We start from the raw sequence: 27328 nt of genomic DNA on the forward strand, positions 1-27328 counted from the left end.
CAACCTTCTGAAAAATGTCGACCGGTGGCAGCCCATTAAGTTTGGCACTCTGTTACTTTCTATTATCTCCAACATTATTAGTCTAAAAGAAACAGTTAGCTATAGTAGGCTGGACCAATACAGTAATCGAAGTTTATGACAATAACAGTTCACATGTATGGGGGTAAGGTTTTCAAGAATGTGACGTGGAACAAAAGCTTGTTTGTTTCTTACATTTATGGCTTACTAAAACAAGGCCAAAAAGTTTACACTGGAATGAGTAGTAAACTTTATTATCATATTATGAAAAGTCACTTGCTGTAATTATTCCTTGAAGGACTTAGAAATTACCGTTAATAATAAATTCTTGTTCACACGAATGTGCAACACCCATATCGAGGTTTTCCCCAGAATTTCCACTGACTAGGGAAATCACCGATATACTCCGTGTTTTTCCCGAAAATCGGGAGATTGGAATGTTTTTTCAGGAAAAATATAACAACAACAACCAATCTGAGGTTTACGCAAACAAAGTTGAAGAACACAGTCCACGTTGTTAGCAACGAACTTGTGAACTTTCAGAGCTAAACAGTCTATGGAAATATGCGAACACATGAGAACCATTCTAGCCGACGCACATGCAACTGACCTTAAGCACTTGAAATATGGAATACCTGTTGTCATTTGGTCCGTTCAAGGTCGTTGGACAGAAGCGCGGTCCTGTTTGGGAGTCCATTTCGTCCACCTCATACATTCTGATTAAGTAACCAGTAATTATGGTCCTGCACTTTAAGTGTGAACTTGTTCAGCCTCCTTATTTTATTTACATGGGAGAAGATAAACATGAAAATGATGAGCTTATTCGTTGGGGATGGCCAGAGGACGTTTGGTTTCATGTAGATGCTCTATCATCTGCTCATGTTTACCTACGACTGAAGGAAGGGGAAACTTTAGATGATGTCCCCGCTGCCGTTATACAGGACTGTGCACAACTAGTCAAGGAAAACAGCATCCAAGTTAGTTCAGATTTCTTTTCGGTGCACAGAGGATGCTTTCGCATTTTATATCGTGAAACATGAAATTTTTTAACGGTCACCATAGTTTTCAAATCGTTTCTGGAACTGATTTGCCTTCAAAAACAAGGTTGTTTCATATCTCACCTCAAAAAATTCGGCACTGTGTACCAATTCTTTAATTCCTCATTTGATCGGACTACTAGATTTCATTTCAGCACCCTTCGTTTGTCCTTACTTCATTTCCATAGTTCAGCTTAGTGAAGTGAAATCATTGCGGATTTCGGTTTTTGCTCATTCTTTATTCAGGTTTCTGGCCTAGTTACCTTTTATGACGATAATCTGATGTTTTACGTAACAAGTATATCTTCGTGAGGTCGTGTATTATAAACACGTATATTGAATTATGTCAAATATTTAAAGCATCTTCGTCTAGTCAGTCCTAATGCCCCTCAGATTTCATAGCAAAGACTCTATTCTTATTTTCAAATACCAAAAGATAATTAAAATAACTCAGTGTCATTGAATAAGGAAAAGAGGATTCAGCGAAGAAAATTTTTCGATGAAATCATTTACTTAAGCTGTACATTCGTATATATAGTTATATGGCCCTAATTCCCTTGATGGGTATGTTTCTGGTTGTCGTTTTTTGTTTTTTTTCTGCACTTTTATTTGATTATTATCGATTTGTTTTTTAAATTACTGTTTTCGATTTCAAACTCTAATCAGTTATTATTATTATTATTACCTTATACAAGTTTTCCTGACTATTATTCAATCTATTACTATGACCTTTGTGTTTGTCGCTTTTTTCATATCTGTCAATTGGACTATCTGACCCACAAATTAATTTCTTCCTTACCCCTTGATTAGTACGTAATCTCATTTGTTATTTATTGTCGAATCAATTTATAATGCAATCTTTCCTAGCCTCCTGTAGACATATATTTCCTATATAACTAAATGTATACGAATGTACAGCTTAAGTAAATGATTTCGTCGAAAAGAAAATTTTCGCTGAATTCTCTTTTTCGTAATACTTAAAGAATAACAAACGCATAGTTCGTCACTGCTCATACTTTTGTCCACCACCAAGTGTGATATTTATTTCTATGACCTGGCATGTCCGATTATTGCGTACCCCCTTTTTGGTTATAGTGGTAGTCAAGATGTAGTACAAATATCCCGCTAAAGATAAGCCCTTACGTAAAAAGTAAGGCAATGACAGCCGTCTAATTAAAAATATGCGGACCATTAAAGCAAGACAGCTGTTATTAACCGTTATTAGCTTATTGCTACGCTTGTTTCGCGCCCTATCACTCAAGTTTTAATTCCGAAAATTCTTAATTTAGTCATTTCATTAAGAAATACAACTTAGCATAGTCTATTCTTGGTACTAAGTCTCACATTATACACTAAGAGATGAAATAAGATGTCTATACTTAGGCCTATAACAGTGGTGTCAGTACGCCTGTCGTTGAAGATTAAGAATATCATCAAACTTATGATTGTACTAGTGTGTCTGAGATAAGATTGACAGTAAAGGACAACAAACGTTCATAGATATTTCATCACATGCTTCCAAGGTTTTATGTACACCTGATGCGACTACGCAATAAACGTTTACTTTGGACGTTGGGTTTTAGACAGTGGAAGACACCAACTGAAGCTGTAGATTGTAAGGTTGTAGTTCGTTAAAATATATTGAGTGTATGCTATATATCGTCCTTAATTTTATGACTACCCTGTCTCCAAGAAACAGTTTACGACCCAAATCTAATGTATTAATCAGAAGTTGCTACGTTCAATATCAGGACAGTAAGCGAACAACCGAAGATAAAGAAAAATAATGCAGACGACATGGAAAAATTGAAAAACTAAGAATCTGGTGAGACTGCAGAACAAAAGTATACTATATTAAACCTTCAGAAAGAAGTAAAGGATGCACGACTGATTTTAAAAATTATCGTTTAAAATCTACGACCAGTCGTTGTTGTTACTTCGCCGTTTTAACCAGGAAACTGTCTTATATAGCTTAGACAGATGGTGGATGACTGAATTAACTCCATGCCTTATTCTGCCGATCTTTAGTTTTCCAATCTATTACAACCCATATTTGAAGATAAAACCATAATATATCAGTGTACATTACGGACGCTCTTGTATTTGCAATAAATCTAGATCAGTTGCAAACGAATTATTTCAGAAAGTCATCTACGGCTTGCTAGGTTTATTTAACTTCCTAGAAGAAGGCTAGGAATGATTTTCTTCTGTGGTTCTCTTCGAACTATCCTTTCTCAGATCATTTACTGTTACAATGCGATTCTACAAAGTGGATGAGCATGGTTTGAAAAAATGTAGTTCTACCATATTAAAGATAAACCATTTTAAATACTCAACCTAAATGTGATACTGACTCATCTGTTTATTTCTCCTAGGCTTAGTGTGTATACTATCAAGAAATGTCCCGAGTATTAATTTTTCATCAAGACGGATATATCGTCATTTAAAAGTATTAGAAGCGTAGCTGTTCTTTCTGATGACTATTTTCTGCCTATATTACAATTTTTAACATGTACTTTTATAGGGTTGCAAACTTAACGATGTCACTGTTGTATATACCAAATGGGAGAACCTGAAAAAAACCAATGATATGGATGCTGGCCAAGTCTCCTTTCACAATAATAAAGCAGTTCAAAAGATCGTAGTTGAAAAACGCAATGGAGATGTAATAAAACGACTCAATAAAACAAAAGAGCAATGCCAACATCCTGATTTAAGAGGTGAGAGAGAGGAGCGAGATACTCGCATTAAAAACAAAGAAAAAGCTGCTCTGGCTGCTAAGAAAAAGTCAGAACTTGAGGCACAGAAAGTCCGTGCAGCGGAAGCAGAAAAAAGATCCTACGATCGTCTGTTTGTTGAGAGTAAGATGAGAACAAATGAAGATGGCTATGATTCGGATGATTTTATGTAAAAAAGAAATATGAGTACCTCCCTACATCTAAAGGTGTCTCATCTCTTAACTTTATTTCCTACTTATCGGTTACTTTTTCTGAATTGTTGATCGTTTCATCTGTAATAAAAACCATTTTGGTTTACTTGTATATATTATAATGTAAATTTTCTTTGCGATTCTATGTTTGATGAGACTGCTCCGGATGCTAACTTTCCATACATAAACGATATAATTGAGATTATGGACCAATCAGTGTTAGATCACGATTGAAAACCTGAAAGCATTTCTGAAGAGTCTTTAACTAGGATAAAACGGTCGTCCAGTGCTTCCACGCTTCATTGACGGTCTAACATTGATCGGTTTATGATCTCAATTGAAACTCAACCATCTCCACAACCCTATTCTAATAAACAATATAATTTAATGGTCTGAACATCCGCGCGCTATTTTTTAAAGGGTTGATTTGAAGTATGAAATATTTTGCTTTTTTACTTAAAATAGCATTTCGCAGAGGGCAATTTTGGGTCAGTCATAGACAATATAAACCCTAGCAAAAATGCGTACAAGTCTGATTAATGACATGCTCAGTTTCGTATTAGAAGCTTTTGTACTTCCTCTATTTATAAATGTGGAATGGTCAGTATTACCAAACATACATTGGACTCTAATTTAAAAGCAATAAAAAGACTCAGCTTTACCTTATAAATAGGGGAACTGCAGTTCATGTGCTTGTCGACAGCTGTAGATAAGTTTAAATGTAATCTCAGAATGATGCCAATGGAATAATTGTGATAACAGTTAATAGTTTTGGCTTGCTTAAAAGCATGCTCCACTGCCCTTTTTTTAACTTGGGACTACACTACGCCTTACAAATATTGCCCCCAAATGCCCTGGTACTGTCAAAAGTGGGGAGAGTCCACTCTCCCTCTCGAAGTGCTCTCACATGGTCGTGAAAGTCCTACTCACTGCCTTCTCGTAGCGGGCATATTGTTTACAAAATTGAGAGGACGAAAAGCGAATGTCCGGCGCTTTAACCGGGTTGGTGGACACGGAAAGTCCACCTACGGGAGTTGGGAAACCCTGATTCCAAACCAATGGTGCACATGGGCTCCAGGATCATGAGGGAACAAATGGTGTATGAGCCTATTAATGGTCAACGGATACGATGGGATTGCACCTCCTGACGTTGCTCCACTGCCTTGTGGATTAGACCTTAAGGTCGGAGGCTCCGAGTGTGGCCTCCTTAGAAAACTACCTGCTTCGGTCTGGGCACCCAGGCAGTATTACAGCTCACATACAGATTAAGTGACTTGTGTGGTGCATATGTATCCGATGCTCCTTTGTACCAATATTTATATGTCCAAGTGAATAAAAACTTACAAATACTCTTTTTTATGCAACTAGGTTGTATAGTTTCGAATTTGTCTGTAAGCAAGACGAGCCCTAATCGGGTGTGATGCAAGTAGATCTCCGACGTACCTGTGAAAATAAGCTTGGATTTAGGGGTCGTGATGACCTGATAAACATGGCATTGGTTGGACAACATAAATATTTAGTCCTTATAACCCTGTAAATGAATCATACCACTTGGAATTCATATAGCTTAGTTTTGCACTCTGAATCCTCATGACCCTTAACCGTAGTCTCTTTAAAGCACTACATTTTGTAGGAAAAATGATAGGATTTCGCACAGTGGGTACTTTAAGGTCCTTTTATCTTAGATTATAAAAATTCGACTGTATGAGTAATGAAAGTTTCTGATAATGCTTTGCATTCACTTGCGTTATATCACATACACCGTGCTACGTAAAGCCTATGCCAAATAAATGTAGACTTTGAAGTCTAACATTACAACCATGTTTCACATATGTATAATAATTACAGAATAGGTCATTTTTGATAAATACTTAGATTATTGGATAACATCTACCACCAAGCTTGTTATCCCTAAACTCCTGGAAGCTCTATCATTACTAGTGCTTTGACCACCGTTAACCTATACTACAGAAAATAGGAACGATTCTCTAGTCTATGTAGACTCGTCTATTGATTTATCAATATGGTTTACTTTATAAGTTGTGACCCAGACTTTGGTCTATATGAATCCGTTGTCATCGGGGCGCAGGCCAGCTAAGTAGATTCTTGGCTGTCAAGCAGTCTCCATTAATGTCTTATCATTGTTCAGTATAGGAAGTTGAAAACTAGGTTCGTCTATTCTAGAAGGTAAAATTTGAATTGTCCTAGTTGCTCAGTATTCTTTTGCTGGTCATCATTTGATAGTTTCCGACTTGTGGTCGGTACCATAAGATGTAGCTAGAACTATAACCTAAAAACAAATAAACCCCATTTCACATGTGGGCGGTTCATCGATATTATTCCAAATATCATAAATTTATCCATTATTTTTTGGTATTCTGTCAATGAAAATACTCCAGGGTCATTACCACGTGCAGATACGTTTAGAAATCTAATGCACGTTGTATAAACAACGGAATAACCGTACTGACTTCTGTTCAGATGAAACTTCCGGTTTCATGGATAAGTATGCTAGCCAGCTTATCTGTTTTGTATTGCTTCACGGATGCGTAACATGACCTACAAAGGCATCAGTCATACCTAAGTTTCTAATATTTTATCGAAAAATGCCGTCAAAAATACGCCTGCCTATGGTGGGATCACTAAGTGAGTAGCGCTTAGGGCATATGAAAATGGCGCATCAGTTAACGATGGTGTTGATCGACTTGGGTGGTTGGGATGTGTCGTATGTACTAAGCTACTGCTTATTCCCAGACATTTAGTTGGCTTGGAAGATGTATGAAGGGAATCAGATCAAGACAACATAAATCCATGAATTCGTCGACTGTGGTTAAGTTGTATCAAGTGCCAACTTCCTGATTGGAGTCTGTGGCAAAGCGGTAACTGGTGGTTGAAGACCTTTAGTAATATGGGTCAAAACTAGACGCAGTGAGGCGGATTCGTTCAATTTTTGTTTTCATATCTTGGATTTAAGAGTCCTTTCGTCTTTATTTATCCTTTTCCTACTAGGTATTTGATTTAAAGTCTTATGCTACTGTCAATATTCTGAATCCAACTCTTGTTTACTGTTGAACTACAACATATGAATCGATTCCGGCGTTTTTTGTTACCTTACGTTTCACTCTAAACCAAATGACCAGCAATGTACGGGGATAAATCGGTTGTTCGATATATATATATATATATGCCCCATCAAATTGAAACTTAGGGAAGAGTTAAGAAGACTGTATTGCGACTGGTGAAGTTGGAAAAGTAAGCCCTAGTAGTTATACCTATATTGAAGTGTTTCTGGTCAGCAGTAAGAACTACAGGTTGTCGCACGTTCGTTATTCAATGTCAGAAGTGCGTCCAAGACAAATTCAGGTGGCTAGCGTACCAAAAGGATGGTGTCTATACCTCGCAATCTTTGATTTTTATATTTTAGTCCTTACAAGAGAAACTTAGCTAAATATTTGAGGCATTATTTCTGACAACTAAACCAATAGGGAATTCTAATTCGAATATATTTTCTGAAGACCACTCATCTCTAATGTAAAAGGTGTGTTTGACATTAATGTATTGGTTCAATGAATTAAGAAATTGATTCCCAACCTTCGCCATAAGTCATTATCCTAACACTTGAGAAGTATTCTCAGTACTGCCAAAGTTTAGCTGTTTTAAATTTCTTCTGGTTTGGCAATCGAAATTCATTTAACAGCTGTTTCTATGTGAAATAAAGAGGAATGTAAGTTACAAGCGCTCTCTCCATCATTTCGAACGGTAATCAGTGGAATCTCTCATCTTTTAATTGCCACTGCTTCTAGCCTCCAGTCCTTTTTTACTCCCTTATCATCTTCAAGTTTTGCCACCTTAAAAAAGTGTTTTGATGACTACGTCACATACAGTATTATCAAAAGAAACATTGTTCTTTTGAGAGTAAAAGAGTATATTTGGTTAAGCATCAGTAAACAGTTTACGCCGTTTGCTAGCACTAAGGTCAACGGGAACTGAAGTTTTTTTAGATTTTCTAACACCAGATTTTATTCGTTCAAAACCACGTTTTCGATGCCCGGTCAGAGCAGTTCGTATGGTAGATCCAGGTCGTAAATTCTCCAGTTCAGAAGACTTGCCAACATGAACTCGTCCTATTCGGCTACCGAAAACATCGACAGATTTATTTTTAGGCGTTTTGTCACCTTTCATAACTTCAGGGGGTACACGGTGAGCTCGTTTCCATTTGTCCTGCAACGAGTAATCAATAAAAGTCGGTATATGATCAGAAGAAATAAGAAAATATTAGATTGTAATTTATGTTGCCATGGTGTATAAATAGCGGTGAAAAGTCGAAATATAATGTACGATTGAAAACATAATGGGAGTTAGGTTTCATATATAACATACGGTGATTTTGATGAATACATACCTATTTGTATTAAGGGATTATTTATATGCTTTCCCAAGAGAGCTGGGAATTTATTTCCCAATACAGAAAAGTCGAGTACGATATGAACATTCAGTGTGAAACCTATTTATGATAATAAGGCTGCATGATTAAACAAGATATTAGACCTCGAAAGGTATGATAATCTGGAATATTGGTGACATTTTAGAATCTAACTTTAACTAGAATAGCTGAAAACACAATACAAATTCATCACTTATTCGCCGTATGCACACAACCCAGTCAAATACGACAAATTTGTTATAGATCCAGATGCCCGTCATATTTCGGTTACGACTGTGTCATACTGTAACCTGTATGACGTTTTTTCCTATTTATGATAATAAATTACATTAACAGTAATCACTAGCTCAAATGAACTATAGCAAACCTTGATTGGGTTTGAAAACTCCAATAGTTCACGACAAACGAGAATATGTATCGAATAGTTAGTGCAGTAGCCATTACCAAAAGTATATCAACCTAAAAACTAGTAATATTTGTCATCTTGGAGTATAAAAAATATATCTCAAACTGGACCTTACTCCTTGGGTGCTGATAAACAGATACGCGAAGTTTCCCATTTAATCCTGTACCAATTAAAAAAAGATTTAAGTGGGGATGCGTAAAACATGCTTCACGATCAACCTAGATTAACTTGTGGTATTGACAGTAAATGTGACTAATCATTAAGTGTAGACAAACAGGCACGCAACTTACTAACTATTAAGTATATGATTTCCTTCACTTGCTACGAGTGACTGTTTGTAATTATGCGGGATAAAGTATCGTCTGGTATTACTCTGGTTTTCTACTTTTGTTTTTGAATCAAGTATCTGATATAACGTGATATGATTTATGTAAAGCGGATCGTTCGAGTATCCAATCTAGCGGTAGTGTAAATTTAGCCACCCAGTCTAGTCTTATCATCGTACTAGAGTAGTATACCTTAGAGAGAAAAATATTCTAATTCATCCGTCATATCAATCTTATTATAATTCCATCATATGGTGAAGTGCTCTCAAGACTACGTTAGACTTGACATAATATCTCATTTAAAGTCACAAAACAGCACAGTAGTACATGAACAAATAACCATGATGGCGCCGTGCACCTTCAAAACATTAAAGGAGTTTGACGGACAGAAAAAAAAAACAGTAAAATGCTGATTTATGTCATTACACATCACAATGTCACGGTAAGATCAAATTAGATGTTGCAGTCACTGAAATAAATGATGCTAACGAAGGAAAAACCGACAATGACGACTGAAGTGAGAATGGAAGGTACAGCATATTATTATGTTTAAGAATTGGAGGGAGGTTCACGTTTATGTCACAACTCGACCAAAGATTGGAGACCATATGGAGTGGCCTCTCTTGCACTTTTTTTCTGATCTTTTGCGTTAGCTTGAACAAGAACCAAGGAAGACAATAACGGGTGACGCTCGTTGAAAATACTGTAATTAGCTTGAAGCACGAGAAAGAGCACTAAGTTTTGATGGGTTGATTTTAGACATTTTTTGGGACGCTTGTTTGGGTACTGGTTGAATGAGTAGTCCCAGATTATAAGGACAGGAATCTTGTTGTAACTGCAATATCTTAGTTTCCATATTCACTAACTAATCCAGTACAAACAGATTAATAAAGGGCCTATTCAATAGGACCAATCGTATATTCACTGTCTATATTATTGATGGATATGCAAAGCTCTTAATTCAAATACTGATGAACTGTGGTTACTCATTGACTTTTATAAACTGTTGGATAGGTAGCAATATGATAAGACCTACAATGTTTACGGCACCTAAAGACCGAGTCTATATTAATTTACTATTCAGAGATGATTCAAATGATCTTATATTGAAACGTAGACTTAAATTGGCTTATAAGTGGAACATTACATTTTACGTAGCCAGACATTATGTTCGAAAAGTCAAGGTCTATGTTTCACCCAGAACCCAAACAGCCTGTAAGCGATTGTGTTACATTGTATTACGCCTATCCATTTAAATTTATGCGCGGAAATACGTACATAGGGAGGAGCAATCGTGGGCAGCAAGTAAGGACGGCTGAACACATACCTAAATGGCTTCAAAAACAAATGAATTCCAATATTCAAATAAGATCACATGATAGACAAATATCTTTCACCAGCGCGAAACATTTGGTTAAGATTGGTCATAAGGTTGGAACCAAGTTAGCTGTTACAGTTTTGTACAGACGCTTACTATGACGTATACTAAGTTTTATTGAGGTATTGGCTATACGAAGACTGAAAACCCTTTTGTAGATTATCAATGACAAAGTTGGATTTGATAGTTTCAAGTAAATTAAGCATTGAGTAGAAAGTTGATAACAGATATGTATTTTGTTATATATCAGTGAGTTGAAAATTGTATTCGTGACGTTTAGCGACCTAATATAAACCACTTCTTCAGCATAAATAAATAACCGGATTAGATAATTAGATGTGCACCATTGGTTTGGAATCAAGGTTTCCCAACTCCCGTAGGTGGACTTTCCGTGTCCACCAACCCGGTTAAAGCGCCGGACATTCGCTTTTCGTCCTCTCAATTTTGTAAACAATATGCCCGCTACGAGAAGGCAGTGAGTAGGACTTTCACGACCATGTGAGAGCACTTCGAGAGGGAGAGTGGACTCTCCCCACTTTTGACAGTACCAGGACATTTGGAGGCTCCCTAGACCAGCGGACGCCTTGGACTGGAACCTAGAACCTTATGGTTGTAAATTGATCTTCTTGACCATTAAACCACTGCTTAGAAGTCTGCGGCGATCATAGATATTTCAAGATTGTAATAGTCTATGATTTGACGGAGCTATCTGTTATTACTATTTGTCAACCGTAATTGTTTTTCAAATGTTTTTAGTGACCATATCACCTATTTCTGCCGGTTGTTGAACCCAGTTAATAGGTTAATTAAGTCACTGCTATTTAATTTAAGTTGCAAAACGTTTTCTTTAGATCACTATTTTTACCTGTGAGTTCTAGAGTATTGAGGAATTGCGTTATTTAAACTACTGCAGCCTGTCAGCGTAGCAGTATCCAGCATTATCTTTTATTATATAGAAGTCTGTCATTAATAATCAACGTAGAGCTCAACGCAAGTATGGGTTAGTTTATGTTGCCATGTTGAACCAGCACAAGATAAAATTAACCGGATAAATAGCCAAGGATTTAAAATAATAATATCAACAATGGCAAAAAATATTTGGCAATGAAAATTTCGTAGTAGTGTGGTTTGTCGGATTTGTCAGATAGCAAGTTCACACTAGTCGTTAAGCCCTGACCGTGGCTGATACCTTGACGTGGTGGTCGGGCTTGCCTATCGTGATGATCCAACCGAGCTATACTGGCTGGAACAATTGTTCCTCAAGGTTCCACCATGGCAGACAGGTCGGTTGAAGAGCGGTAAGACTAAAAGCAGCAAACCCAAGGTCTGAGGGCGAAGTCGTACTGATGACTTTACAGAGGTATGACGGCAGTAAGGTGTTTCCTCCAAACAACCAGCACAAAAGTGATGCTGCCTTCCCACAAAGAGGGATGGGATTAGAAAAGGTCGACCTTAAAATGCACACCTCGCCTTATCCCACGGATTCCTGTCTCCGGCGATAAGGTCTCAACAAGTACGGAGCTAACACGAAAACTGCTCACAAAAGGTCATGTGTGACCGACCTCAAGCAGTTTTCCCTTTGGCACTTCGGTCGCGTTCTCAGATCACTAAGACCACCTTTAACACAATTTCCTTTTCAGGTACTTCTAGAAGAACCCTTCCACGGTGTGGGCAACCGGGAAGTGATAATCGCCCTCATACCTCTAACAATACTCAAGATCACTGTATTCATAATCAACCTCCCTCTTCAATTCCTACTATTCCTTCTACCTCGACTTTCAACACTAAACTTCCTCTTTTGACTTCCTCCTCAAGTGTCACCATGGCCAACGATTCTAGTGCGCAAAACACTGTCCCAGGTCTACTGAAACCTCGCCTCAAACAATACATTAGAGCCTTCAACGTACACACCCTATGTCAAATCGGCCAGCAGGCCTCCTTGGCTAAAACCCTAGAATCTCGTACCATTGATGTATGCTGTGTCTCCGAAACACTCATACAGGGTCCTAGTGTGACTATTCACTTGACTTCACTTCGCCAAAACGGAGAGCCGACAAGATACACCCTCCGTTTATCTGGCGACCCGATGGCTAGTTCTCGTGGACTTGCAGGTGTAGGCATAGCACTTAGTACGAGAGCAGAACAAGCACTATTAGAGTGGGTCCCCGTTAACAGTCACCTATGTGCTGTTTAACTAAATGGCTCCGTAAAAGCTCGGAAGGATAGGGACACATGTCGTCGCCTTCTCGTCGTTTCTGCCTACGCTTCCAGCCCGCATGAAGTGAAAGATGACTTTTACAGAAAGCTCTCTGAACTTCTTCAAAAAGCTAGACGCTCAGACATAATACTTGTTGCAGGTGACTTTAATGCCCAAGTAGGTAGCTGAAACCAAACAGAAAGACATTTAGGTGGGTACTTTAGTATTCCGGCTCAGCGAACAGACAATGGTTATCGTCCGTTGCAACTGTGCTCAAACAATTATTTATTTTTAGCAAACACTAAGGAGAGAAATCGTCTAACACGGCGACCCCCTGCACCAAACCAACGATGGACTCAAATAGACCATATTGCCATCAGTCATCGTTGGAGAGGCTCGATAGAAGACTGTCGCTCGTTCTGGAATACATTTTTGGACTCTGATCATGCTTTGATCGGAGTACGCATTTGTTTGCTCCTCACCGGACGCAGAAAAACCACATTAAGAAGACCCATTAGAATTGAACTTGGTGACGGGAAAGTCAAAAGTAAGTTCCAGGAACAACTGAGGTCACACTCAGGCAGTTCTATAAACGAGGCTGACCCAGATATTACTTGGAAAGATATACGAACAGCTTTGGAAACAACAGTAACATCTATTAGTGATTTGAACCAAAAAGTCACGAAAAACCAATGGATTTCTGCTAAGTCTATTGCAGTGATAAATTCTCGTAAACGTATTCCATCTGGCTCTGAATACGATAAAGAGCGAAAAAAGTCACATCTAGGTTAACCAAAAGTCTAAGGAACGACCGTAAGAAGTGGTAGGCAATGAAATCAAAAGAGATGGAAAAGACAACGGCTGTAGGTAACACAAGACAGCTTTTCAGACCAATAAAAGACACAGGACAATCAGGACACGGGAAATCAAGTGTAAATGAAACGATCTCAGAAAAAGACGGCGCTCTTATCTGCTCTCAGCCCAGACGTTGAGAGAGATGGGCGGAACACTTTAAGGAGCAGTTCAGCTTGTATTCAGCTACTCTACAGTCACCCACCATTCCCAAACAGCCTTAATAAAACATTGAAGTAGGTCCCCCAACTCTAGCTGAAGTTCAAAAGGCTATAGCTAATCTGAAACGAGAAAGAGCAGCTGGTCCTGATGGGTTGGCTCCAGATGTCTTTAAGGATGCTGGTCTAGTTTTAGCGATTAAGCTGACTAATATTTTAGCTGGGAGTTGGACGTAATCCCATCAGACTGGTCACAATCACTGATTGTCCCAATTTATAAAATGGGGTCAAAATCATCTTGTGATAACCATAGAGAGATTAGTTTGACTAATATAGCATCTAAAATACTAGCCTCAATAATTATCGGGAGCCTAACTAAGACTCGTGAACTGCAAACACGAGAAAATCAGGCTGGCTTCAGACCTGGTCGTGGCTGTATCGACCACATATTCACTATTCGTCAGGGTTTAGAACACAAGCATGTTTATTGGCGTCCGACAATGTTGGTCTTTCTTGATTTGAAAGAAGCATTTGACTTTGTAGACCGAGGGGTTCTGTGGCAGTGTCTGTCATTGGAATGTGTACTTCAGAAGTACATAAACCTTGTGAAGGCTCTTTACTCGAACGGTATCAGTCGAGTCAGAGCTTATGGCGAACTGTCATCTGACTTTACAACCTTAAGTGGTATCTGTCGAGGTTGTCCACTACCTCTATTTCTGTTTGATTTCATCACATACCTACTACTGGAAATAACCTCGTCGACTGAATTTCTGTTCATTGATCTCTTACCAGGAGGTCCACTTATCGACATAGAAAACTCAGATAACATAGTCTTGTTTGGTGAAGATGCTGATAAAATGCAGTCTACCGATAGCACTGAGAAACAATGCCAGGATGTTTGGGATGCGTTTCTCCTTCTCTAAATGCAAGTTGTTGCTTCAGGAATTGGACTGCGTCAACACCTGAACTAAGGATAGGGAGTAAATTAGTCGAACGCGTCGATAACTTCACTTATCTTAGAAGTTTCATCAGCCCTAATGGGTTGGTGTCTGACGAGATCTCAGCACGGATTCAAAAAGCTCGTTTGGCTTTTGCCAACTTACATCACCTATGGCGAAGACGAGATATCCGTCTATCAATTGAGGGACGAGTATACTGCGCAGCAGTTCGTTCTGTTCTACTTTACGGCTGCAAAACGTGGCCATTAAGCGAAGATACTCGTAAGCTACTAGTATTTGATTACAGATATCTTAGAAATATTGCCAGCATCTTCTGGGGTCACCAGTTAAGTCATAGTGAGGTTAGACACATGGTATTAAGGAATGATGGTAAATCAGTTGATGAGGTTGTGAATCTTCATCGGCTGAGATGGTTGGGCCACGTGTTACATATGCCTGAACACCGACTACCATGGCTCACAATGCTGACTAGTGTTGGGGATGGTTGGGAGAAAATTAGGGACGGCTAAACCAAAACGTGACATTAGTGCTTGAAGTCACTAACTTCTAAACTGAGCCATGTTGGTATATGCAGACTACTTGGTTGGGGTCCGCGTGACTATCATAACCAATGGTTGGAGATTCTGAGTGACATGGCTTAGAATCGATCATGATGGCGTAAGTGTATACACTCCCTGTCTTCGCTTAAACTATGATATTAAAATTGCTTCATATCTTTCTTTCTCCCTGTATTATATCCTTATATACAATCTTTCTTTTATATATTACCACCATTAAATTTACTACTTCTATGAATTCGGTGTTCACCATGTTATGCTAATGAGGTGTGGCAACTGACCGATGCATATATGTGTCTGGTCCTACGTTGTAGCTAACTGATTGACTGACATCAGTTCGAGTTAACATACCACATTAGCACAGAGATGCAGTTGTACATTAAAATCCCATAGTGGTAGATGTAGTAAGAGTATAAGCAGTAATCCGAAAGATTAGGGTTTGAAGATGTTATTCAGGGGGTATAATCCAGTGAAATAAATTTAGAAAGAGAAAAAAGATAGGGGCACGAAGAATTCACCTTCGCCATCGCAAACGATTTTGAGCCATGTCATTCAAGGTGTTTAACCATCGGTTGCTATCATCTGGCGTATCCTAACCAAGCAGTCTACACCTACCAACATGGCTCAGTCCACTTGTCAGTGACTACATGGATTTGTGCGACGTTTTGGTCTAGCCGCCCCTAGCTTTGTTCCAACCTACTCCTACATCATAAAACATCGCATATCGAGGAAGTCGGTGGTTGGGCATACGTAACACGTGTCCCAGCCATCTCAACTGATGAAGTATTACTACTTCATCAATTAATTTGCCATCCTTAACTAATACTCGTTTCCTAACAACTGCATTATTTACTCAGTGGTCCCAGGATATACGAGCAATGCTTCGAAGACACCTATGATCGAATGCTAGCAGTCTACGGATATCCTCTACTCATACCGGCCATGTTCTACTGCCATAAATTAGGACGGAACGAACTGCTGCGCAGTAAACCCGTCCTTTGATTGGTAGACGAATATCTCGCCTACGTCATAAATGAAGTAGTGGAGTTGAGACTGAGTGTGTGTAGATTGTGTGGAAAATAAGCTTAAGTGTGGTTGTTTGGATAAATAGTCCAGGTTGTATGAATATTCAATCCTTCTTTCCTATTAAAGGCACAAGAATTTATAAATATGTTGAAAGCTTTATCTACTCGTCTCTCTTTATAGTTGGGAAAACCTTTCTGACTTATTTTGATATTTTTAATATCCATTTGGTGATTGTAAGCAAATATGGATAGTGGCTAGTAGTGGAATCCAGGACACGCGTTTCACCTTTTTGGGAGCTCATCAGCTGGATGTACCTGCATCTCAGAGTTGATGCTCATTCCGGAACTCGAACCCAGTACTGCTCACTTCAAACGCCATTGCGTTATCCACTCAGCTACTGAGTCCTGACAGCCACTAGCTTGTCCAATGGGGTGAAGTTTAAATTCATTTTGTATTGCTTGAATCTTCCTATTGATGTTTAGGATTGTAATTGATTAATCTCTTATAAGTATATGTGCATCCTGCGCGGGTTGCCTCGATATTGCTAGCCGCCATCCATCTTTCCTAATAAAGCTTGTGATTTGAAGCAATATCTAGGCAATCCGCACAGGATGCACATATGCTAATAAGAGCATGATCAATTGCAATCCTAAACATCAATCAGAAGGTTCAAACAAACAATACAAAATGAATTTAATTTGGTGATTATTGCAAATAGAATGTGCTGCTATTGCTGATTTAACTTGTAAATTTTCAAATCCTACAGGATAATTAGGAAACCCCCTTTATGTGCACAAAGACAATTTGTTCTTACTCTAAATTTACCATGTTAATAATGATTCATTATTCAGCTTGGGTTTCACATGGCGTACTTTATTATTATCCTTGCTTCCCCTTACCTCTTAATTTGTCTAGTTAACCTTTTATTTCTTGTCTTAACAATCATATGTGTGATCAGATTGTTCGAAATGTATTGCGCAAACATATCACATAGTTCTGATAACCTCCGTTTTTTCATCACATTCTCCCTTTTGAATATCAGTTTAAAACAGTACGCACATATAGTTTAATTTGAGAATGAGTGAATTCGAGGAATAAAAAATATACGATGATTTTAATCTAAAGAAAGAAGGAAGTGAATACATTAGCCCACTGCAATCGATTCTGAGCCACATCAATCACCATTTCCAACCAGTGGTCACAACAATCATGCGGACTTCAACTAGGTAGTATGCACCTACAAACATAGTTCGAAATCAGATGAAGCAGACGGAATAACAAAAATCGTCTTAAATGTGGACTTTCAAGGAGATTATAAGGACTAGAACATAGCGGACAAGATTCCGAATCAATTAGACTAGACAACTCAGTCGACCGAACTCAATCAACGCTAAGAACTAGACAAATATGACATTGGTCACTACTAAGCGACTAATTAATATAAAGTGAATCAAATGTGGGGGTTTTGTTACTTACCTCGGACGGCAAAGATACTCGTCGTAGATCGAAGTCAGCACTTGGGGTAGCATCTTCAAGTGAAATCTGAACCACTTTCCCATCTGGAGTCTTTAGAGGTGGCACACTGAGTTCAGTTGAGTTGGTTTTGCCTTTTGTTGACAAAGTTATTTTCCGGACGCGAAGACACAGATTCTTGTCTGACGACAAAATAAAGTGGAACTGGTGTTCAACACCTAATGTTCTTATCTTCTCAACTGTTGGGCCCTTAAAAAGATCTGAGAAAATCCAAACGCATAACAATTAACGTACCTATTAACAAAGACTTTAAGGTCATATATTTTGTGTCTAAGTTGAACAACTCTCCAGAAAACATTAACATGGGCTTAGCTCCATATATAAGAGTTTTGTCCTTTTAAGAAGTTAGCATTATTAGTCTGTAAGTTACTTTACAATCCGATATCGGTTTGTACATTTTTATGCCAAGCTCAAACATATCTAGTAGCTCACCATCGTGCAGCCTTCCAAAAATAATGTTATGCGGCCTTTTCTTGGAATGCATCCCAACAACAAACATTGAGCAGTCGAACTTGATGCACATTTTCTCCTTCAAAATAGAACAGTTATGAAAAAAACCTTACGATAAATGATAAGTCTTCGAAGGGGAGGATTCTATTTTTCCATTTTAAACGGTAAACAAGTGGTTTTTTCAAGGCGCACTAATAATGAAAAGACAAATACATACGACTCACTAAATCATTGAGAAACGTATTAACAATTTCACTTGTGTGGCCACCCTTTATAACAAGGGTGCATTTGTCATTCTCAACTAATTTAGGAGCTCTTCGCTCCAAGACTCTTTTTCCTTTATGCGTCTTAGGCTTTCTAAAACACTAATGACTCAAATGTATACATACCTTATATCTGAAATCACAGCCATGACTGTTTTACTGACGTAGCGACTTTATTGCTAACCCCGTAAAGCGATTTGGATATAACAAGTAGGATTGAATCCTAAAAGAGAAAATTATGAAAATCAGTATAAATTCTGTGAACTTAAACGCTACTGGTTAAGAAGTGAGGGTTATTGACAGTTATCACTGGAAATGTGTACATTGACAAACCATTTCATTACAGCTATTTCCACCTAGTTATTTTAAATATTGGGAGAATGTGCAAAGCAGTGTGTGCAGAAAGCTGGGAAGCAGAATAACCGAAAAAATGTCCCGACCAACTGTTCTTTTTCTAGTTGCTTCAATTGCAATGTACACAAATCCATCAACTTTCAAACACAGGACCTGTTGATAAGTTACTAAATACACGCGAAGTTGCTTTCTAGGATGGTCAAAGGTAACATTGCAATTTTAAGTGTATTTTAGGTTCTATTCTTGTGTAGCATATATTCACTGATCTATATCATTTATCTGTTTCGAAACTTTTGTTTTGTGTAATTCCTTCTTAAATTGTCTAACTTTTAGTCTATTGAGCAATATGCACAGTAGGGTGTTTCAGCAGTGTCAAGTCTTATCCCGTAAACCCGACTGGTTTTCTGGAAACGTTCTCCGTCTCCTAAGGCTTGTAAACCCACCACGTGGATGTGATTTTGTGGGGAAATTGCTATCCTTAGGTCTAGGTACGTGGGTGTCTCATCAGCGGCAAGTATAATCTACATATACACCGGTAACATACAAGTTTTCACTTATCCATTCCATAGCATACATATAAGTATATTCACCCACCTGGAAGGGTAGATGGTCGCCACTTCCTTAGAAACATATTTACGACAAGTGAATGTCAGTTACGTATTACATGAATATCACTGGTACAAAGGCTTTTGCCTTGCATTTCATGACATACATATAGGCATAAGCACTCTTTTAGGGAAGATGAATTGTCACATCTCCCTAGTATTTGCTACCATCACGTTTTATTATGTATTCAGCCTGAAGGATTAGGCCAGTGATTTTATTAGAAACAGGACAGACATCTTTCAGCTTACGTTCCTTTTACTAAACAACATGCGTAGTCTTTGCACATACCCATATATATTTACCCCACAAGCCAAAACTCACACAATTCATATACATACACATAGGGAAACCCGCAGGACCTTAAATAGCTTCAACAAATGGAATCCAGTTTAATTCGGTTTACAGAAGAGTGATGAATTAGTCCGATCTCCGCCGACCGCTTAAGTCAGTTAGTTACGTTGCCCCTACTACTCAATAATAATGCGCGGAGGCCCTGAATCAGATTTTGCTGCCAGTATGCGCGGTAATAGTGCTGCAACGGTACGTACACTAAAACTAAGGACAACTAGCATAGGAAGAGATTTTAATTCAGAGTTTGATAATAAGTCGAAATTCTTTGTTTATAGGAACAGAATTTTAAGAAAGCTAAAGAAAACACTAGCTAATGAATGTCAGAGTAGTGTGTACAACATGGATCACTCAACTCATCACCGAAACTAAATCTCAAACTAATTATTTGGACACATGAACATTGGGATAAGGGGACACCAAATACATATGCGTCACACAATAACAATGGGGTTGTGAAGAGATAGAGGATGTAAAGTACGTATAACAAAAACAAGGACAACAACGAACAGAAATTAGCGTACGAAGGTGAAATAATAATAATAATAACAATAATAATAATGGGAGAAACAGTTCAGTTAAGCAAAGTACAAACAGAAAGAGTTCTTTCAAATGAAGAAATTACGTATACTTTTACGAAGAAAGTAAAATAGTTACAGCAGGATTGCCACTGGCTTCTACTTTAAGCCATGTCTGATAATGTCTCTAGCCACTGTGTTGCATCATCTCCGGGATCTCAACCAGGGAATCGTGAAGGACCGATAGAAGCCAGTTCTGTACAGCTTTCTTTCATACCACCACACTATGTCACATACTGACCACATCTTCGCTTCTCTCAACAGGTTGCAGAGTCGGGAAATAATACACGACGTGAAATTCTCTGAGACAACATTCGTAAAACGTATCCAAGCAACCGAAGTCAATGTTTGAAGATAGTGATACCAATTGAATTATCGTCGCCGCGTCTGAACACACGATGCCGAAACTTCTGCACTACCAACACGGTTTTGCCACTGGATGTAAGCAACCCTTCGCAGACAACGATGATCAAACATAGTCGTCTTTTAACATTTTTAACTCGGAGGCCAAGTCTCACAATCATAGAGCAAAACTGCTGTCACTGACGTGTTTTAGATCCGACATTTTACAACCAGACTAACATCACGAAGGCGGCATAGATGGCCCATATTCGCATAAGCCGCTCTGGGTTTTACTATACATGAATTGGTCTCATTATTTATGCCGTCAACAGAACTAACCCAAGCTATCCTGATCTAAGGCGAGTACAGGTTATCTTGTAGAAGTAATTTGCACTTGGAAGGTGCAAAGCATATGCCACACCTACGGACATTGACTACCAACTGATTAAGTGTGAAGTGCATGGTTTGGGTATCATTGCACAGTAAGACAATATAGTCCTGTTTAAAGAATCCAAGGCCGCCCTAATGCCAGGAAACATTAGGAGTGTTTACATGTAATAAGTACGACGTGTTCTAACATTTGGTGGAGGGTGAAGATATGATCAAAACATCCTCAACCGGAAAGAAAAACGGCATGTTTCTTGTGAGTCAATATTTCTCAGGTTTTGAATAGTCTACGAAGTATGATGGAAGCCCATAGTTTGGACGCGACCGGAAGTAGACTTAACCCATTAGTTATTTCAGAAACGACGTTAACCCTTTTAAAAGACAACTATCAACTCATTCTACGATGTTGAAACACTCATTAATTGTCAAACCTCCTAACACAACCCAATCAGCTTTTTAATTAGAAAGTTGCCACCATCATTACAAAGGCCAGGAGGTAAGTCATCTGGGCCTGATGATTTGTGGCGCTTTAGGAGTTGGAGTTCCTTGCCTCATTAGACAACAGTGGGGAAGCCAAATAGAAAGCACCTTGGTTTCATTTAACTTTGATAACAACCAGTAGTAAAGGACTAAAAGATTCAAAGACTACAAACCCAGACAATGTGACACGCTATACAAGCAAAAAACCTGGAGACCAATTTGCACGGAGCTGGTGAACATACCTTAAACAACAGTCTACTCAAACATTTGGGAATACTTACTGAACTTCAAGGGAATAAAAGGTGGTTTGGTGATGGCATACAATTTATTAGATATGCCAAGTTACCTCAATACGGAACCTATCTGAACATTGCTACCAAATTCCGCAAAAAAACTCCAGAAAGATTGCGAATCGAGGAGAAGACACACAGGTACGCCCCCACATTTACCCATCAAGAGTTACTCCTGATAAGAATACTCTCCTGGGCGAAGTGAATGCAGCCCCCTCAGTGGATAGCTTCAAGAGGATACTTGACAAACACGTACTCACATATGAGTTGCCATATCTCTCTTGGACCGGCTTTCTGATGCATGTTTCATAAATTAACACGATTATCATTACCGGATATCAGAAACTACTTTCTGTCTCTCATTTTTGTTTCCAAATATACAAGTCCAAAAATGTCTACCGAAGTGACTGGAATTATCGCAATCAGTTTGCTAGACTAACAACCACTGAACATTAACAAATACCTGGGACCGCACTGAAACAATAAGCGAGCACGAATGAATCAGTTGATTTATACAAGCTCGTGGCAAAGATATTGGAGATGTTCAGACAGGTACATAAACGTGCTTACACTCAACGATGATAGCGACTAACAATAGTATGAGATCAGGACAGCTTGAGATTCCCAAGTACAGGTTTCGGTATGAATTTCGAATCTGTTACATCCGTGAATAGTTATAACTCCTCATGAGAATAACTAAAATTATCTGAGTCAGAAGCCTAACTATCTGATTTGAGTATGACAGCCCAATTAGCTGCGAGAAAAACCCAAGGAGGAAGAAGCATCCCGATAATTCAATTAGTGAAGTGACTTATGAACTTATTTCTAATGAAAGCATAAGAGATTATCACAAAAGTGCTCGAATAAACCAAAATCAAAATGACGAGCACTGCTGCAACAATCTTGATCAGGAGTTCATAAAGCAGACGTAAATGTGTGACCTTGCACAGAATACATACTTTGACCTCACCTGACACGAGGTAATACATGCAACGCAATGCTTGATTTAACCACTATGACATCCAATATCCAATGTTTTCAAATGGTTCAAATGGTTGTGGACGGAATAGAAGAAGCTTTCGCTTAACGGGTTTCCGTGTCTAGTAGAAGTGGATCACCAATACCTCTAGTCAAGAACCTAGGTATATTAACGGTAATAGAGGAGAAAAAAAGAAATTGGTCTTCAGTAATAACGATAGGAGGTCTATTGACCTATTTTAACGCTTGCAGTTTGTTAGACTGTGGAGGTCCAATCTCGTTTTGAATATTTCAACAGAAGGTGCTGATATTACCTGTTCTGGTAGAGAATTCCAGTAATTCAATACTCGGTGCGAGAAACGAAACTCCAGACATAGACGATTTGATCTCAGTTTTTGGACTTTCTTCGCGTAGCTGTAAATAATTCAGGAGTCTTACAACAATAGGTTAACCACTCTTGGCAACCTTTAGGATTTTTCTCGAGACGGTTGCTAGACATTGAATTTAGGTACAGCACTTCGGTAGGGGACTCCTTGCTATGTATTGTGCTGTACGGCATTTCCAACACTCCATCGAGGGAAGAGAATTCACGCTTTTTACCGATCATAAACCTCTTTCTCCTCTTTAATATCATCTTCAGACAAGTACTAACCTTGTGAGTCTCGACAACTCGACTACATTTCGCAGTTTACTTCAGATATACAACACATTTCTGAAGCAAACAATGTAGTTGAAGACGCCTTGTCTCGTACAACTTCCTTGAACAGTTTCCAAGGAATCGACCTTCTTAAACTCGCCCAGCTTCAAAAAGGAGACACTGATCTTCAGCACGAGTTATCCTAAACAACTCTAAAACTGCGTATTAAACAGATGGGAACAGATAAGGAAACCTTACTATGTGACACATCTACAGGTAGGGATCGTCCAATAGTACCAAAACATTATCGACGCAACGTCTTAAATACGTTGCACAATCTTTCTCATCCAGGTGTTCGTGCATCCATCAAGCTCATAGCAGAAAGGTTTTGCTGACCTGGTATGAATAAAGACTCATACCTCTTAACATGCGTAGACCGTTTCACTCGATAGCCAGAAGCAGTACCTATTAAGGACATTGCTGCTGAAACAGTGGCTCGCGCCTTCGTTCAACGATGGATAGCAAATTTTGGCTGCCCTTCAACCATCATTACAGACTGCGGATGCCAGTTAGAATCTGGACTTTTCCGTTGTCTGACCTCACTATTAGGAATCACTCGTTTTCGAACGACCGCCTAGCACCCACAAGCAAATGGGTTGGTAGAACCTTTTCATCGACAACTAAAAGCTTCACTATCAGCTACAAACGCTCCACAGTGGACAGACGCTCTTCCACTCGTCTTGCTAGGTATCCGCAATGCAGTAAAGGCCGACATTGGATATACTGCATCTCAACTCGTTTATGGAACGACACTCCGACTTCCAGGAGAATTCGTGGATCCTTCGTCTTCTTCATTGAACATGGATCTAAACTCCTACACGAGCAGGCTTACAAACTCACTGCGCTCAGTTAAACCTGTTTCCACTAGACCGCAATCAACTGATGTTTTCGTTCATCCTGACTTACGAAATAGTGCACATTTTTTCGTTCGTCGAGATTCACATCGACGACCCCTAGAATCAGCATACGAAGGACCCTTCAAAGTTCGTCAACGTGAACCTAAGTACAATATAGTCGATAGGAACGGCACTAACGATAGCATCAGTATCGATCGCCTCAAAGCAGCGTAGTTAGAAGGAAATCCTATCCACGTCGATTTTCTTTCTGTACAATCGAACGGCAAGGCTCCTACACTTGTAGTACCCCATTCAACAGCCGACAGGCATGTGGATACTTTAGCAGCTTCTGGTCGTCTTTCCTTACTATAAAGAGCCATGAAATGCAATATAGTAATCGTAAAACAAAGTACAATCGAGATCTCGGTTCTTTATAAACTTTATCGTTCTTTTCCAGCCGTCTTGGAAGAGAAAAAAAATAGAACGTGTGAGTGCTTGTCGAAATACAATTGTACTTGCGTAAAGACACTAGGTGAGCGGAAAAAGGCATATAAACTAATACGCTTGGGACAGCGTAAAAGCGACTGAAGAAATTGTTTTTTTAATATATATATATACGCTCATAAGTAAAAAAATTTTTTTGAAATAAATATCTAAAAATGAGCATATTAAACGATTTTATGATATATAATGCAAGGAAAATCGGGATAAAGCTTGTGTCCTGCGTGCAATAGTCGTTTAAATGTCCTTGAAATCTTACTCTTCTTCCAGAACGCGTTGTCTTAAGTTTTTTTCAGCATAGCAAGCTATCAGAAGAGTGTTCACTAACGACAAACTCGTTGGGTTTGAACTACTGGCTGGCCACATCGTAGGGTCATCACTACCTCACTGGGGGGGGAGTGGTCTGTAGCTGTAAATAATTCCCCAAAATCAAAAGCTTTGTAAGTGTTCGACATTCGATGCTGACCACATTAGTTTTAGTGGACTTGTTAAGCTGAAGGCGTTCTGTCATGCATCCACACCAGATCACGTTACAGAAAGGCGTGGGAAACATCTCCTACGATCATTAGTCAGATTAGATCAGTCACTTCTCGATATATTGATAACCTATCAAATAAATCTTCCAACCTCCCCGCTTCTGACTTCTGATTTTAACTGGGTGCGTGCGATTCGATTATAGGTGTTACTCGTAAAGAGTTGTCAAACTACAATACTGGTGGTATTTTCATTGGACTTTCTTCGAATGTCCTCTCAAATGATCAGCCCTAGATGGAAGTAAGGAAGGTCATCGTTCAATGTACGATATGCCAATATTGGATCACCCTGTATTCGCCGGTAAGATAACGTAAATAAGTTAAGGTGTCGCAGTCTGTCTTCATGAGATAGGCCAGATAGACCTTTTACCATTTTAGTCCCTCGGCGTTGGACTCATTCCAGCATATCCGCCTCATATTTAAAACAAGGACTCGCTGTTTGAATCCTATATTCCAAATGTGGTGGTACGAAAGTTGAGTACAATGATCTAGACATTTCCTCATCCAGATACCGAGAAGATCTACGAATAGACCACAATACCCTATAGCCTTTTGCAGCAGCAGCATTACACTGGTCGTTTTGAGATCATTGCTTAGTATGACTCCTAAATCTTTATAGTTTCTTACTTTGAGTAACACAAATCCACATATTGTGTGGTAATACGAAACATCGTAGTTATTTAGTTGCATCACTACACTCTTGTTAGGATTCGCTTCTAGTGACCACCTGTTCATTCATGCCACTAATGAGTTGAGATCTTCCTGCAATACTATTCTGTCTGACATGCTATATAGGGGTCTGCAAATCTTTATGTCATCGGCGAAGAGTAGGACGGATGACTTTTGGAAAATCCAACAACAACATAGTGATGCTAAATTGTAAACTCCCTACGTAACTGTCAAAGACGTATGCAAAAATAATTTAAAGCCAACAACTTTAAATAGGATATTTCGTCAAGCAAGAAACGATGACAATTAAAATGTTTAACAACCACCTTTTATTTTGATGTTGGTTTGTTCTCTGAGCTGGATGGTTTGGTCGTGGAGCTTTCATCGTCCTTCTGAACGAGATCATCAGCACAAACTTCGAGTAGAAGTGAAGTGTTTGAATTTCTCCACATGTGATTCACAGCTTGTCCTGTGCACCTCGATGTTGATTGATTCTTATTGACCTTAAATCTGTCATTGTTTATTTCTTCTTTTTGGTTGTATCTCCTATTGGTTTGATTTTTGTTCCTATGTTTCTGCATAATTTTCTTGATTGGTTGATAAATTGGATTGATTTCAATGTGCTTGTTTATTGCTGATTGACGTGAGTGCCAAGCTTCTAAAAATTCTCTGGTATTTTTGGAATCGCCTCTGTCCAAAATCTGCACATTTTCCCAGTCGAGTGTATGTCCGTAGTTGTCCACGTGTACCGATATGAGTGAAGAAATGTCGTGGCGTTTGACTGCTAATTGATGTTCATGCAGGCGAAGATGCAGGGGGCTCCTGCTTTGTCCGATGTAGTGTTCGTCGCAGTTGGTACAATTTATCTTGTAGATGATGTTTGTTTTGTCCTCTTTTGCCATTTCATCTCTCGGTTTGCATAAGATTGAGTGGAGGGACTTTGTTGGTTTGTGGGCTACACCTATTCCGAAGGTTTTCAGCAGCCTTGTCGTCGTTTCCGATATGCCTTTTATGTATGGTAGGGTGATCCTTTTGTTGATTTTTATACTTGATTTCGTTTCTGATGGTGTGTGCGACTGGTATTTTTTGATGAAATTGATTGAATAGCCGTTCTTTTGAAGAATGGTTTTCAGGTGTTTTTCTTCATTTTTTCGTGCTGTGATTGTATTGCAGTGTGTCCTCGCCCACTTGAACAA

General features: G+C 38.8%; 2 protein-coding genes across 2 annotated transcripts; one reads left to right on the forward strand and one right to left on the reverse strand.

Annotated features, from left to right (window-relative positions):
• The first annotated feature begins 681 nt into the window (after positions 1-681).
• On the forward strand, positions 682-4382 carry Smp_028330 (DUF814 domain protein). The gene is made up of 2 exons (XM_018790984.1): positions 682-995; positions 3580-4382. The coding sequence occupies exons 1-2, from the start codon at positions 756-758 to the stop codon at positions 3964-3966; spliced, it is 627 nt and encodes a 208-aa protein (XP_018645776.1). The 5' UTR covers positions 682-755; the 3' UTR covers positions 3967-4382.
• Positions 4383-7889: 3507 nt separating this feature from the next.
• On the reverse strand, positions 7890-18742 carry Smp_028340 (brix domain containing protein, putative). Its single transcript, XM_018790985.1, has 7 exons — positions 18660-18742; positions 18495-18627; positions 18384-18461; positions 18191-18349; positions 18055-18154; positions 17764-18020; positions 7890-8205 (listed from the first exon to the last, which is right to left on the reverse strand). The coding sequence occupies exons 1-7, from the start codon at positions 18680-18682 to the stop codon at positions 7918-7920; spliced, it is 1038 nt and encodes a 345-aa protein (XP_018645777.1). The 5' UTR covers positions 18683-18742; the 3' UTR covers positions 7890-7917.
• Between the last annotated feature and the right edge of the window lie 8586 nt (positions 18743-27328).

The sequence above is a fragment of the Schistosoma mansoni genome, assembly GCF_000237925.1.
Source record: "Schistosoma mansoni, WGS project CABG00000000 data, chromosome W unplaced supercontig 0115, strain Puerto Rico, whole genome shotgun sequence".
Classification (NCBI taxonomy): domain Eukaryota; kingdom Metazoa; phylum Platyhelminthes; class Trematoda; order Strigeidida; family Schistosomatidae; genus Schistosoma; species Schistosoma mansoni.

Coding starts and splice junctions, on each gene's coding strand:
- Smp_028340 (XM_018790985.1), bottom strand. CDS start 18,682: ATGGCTGTGATTTCAGATATAAG. Junction 18,628..18,659: donor GCTGTGATTTCAGATATAAG/GTATGTATACAT, acceptor TTAGTGTTTTAG/AAAGCCTAAGACGCATAAAG. Junction 18,462..18,494: donor ATACGTTTCTCAATGATTTA/GTGAGTCGTATG, acceptor TTTCATTATTAG/TGCGCCTTGAAAAAACCACT.
- Smp_028330 (XM_018790984.1), top strand. CDS start 756: ATGGTCCTGCACTTTAAGTGTGAACTTGTTCAGCCTCCTTATTTTATT. Junction 996..3,579: donor TCAAGGAAAACAGCATCCAA/GTTAGTTCAGAT, acceptor GTACTTTTATAG/GGTTGCAAACTTAACGATGT.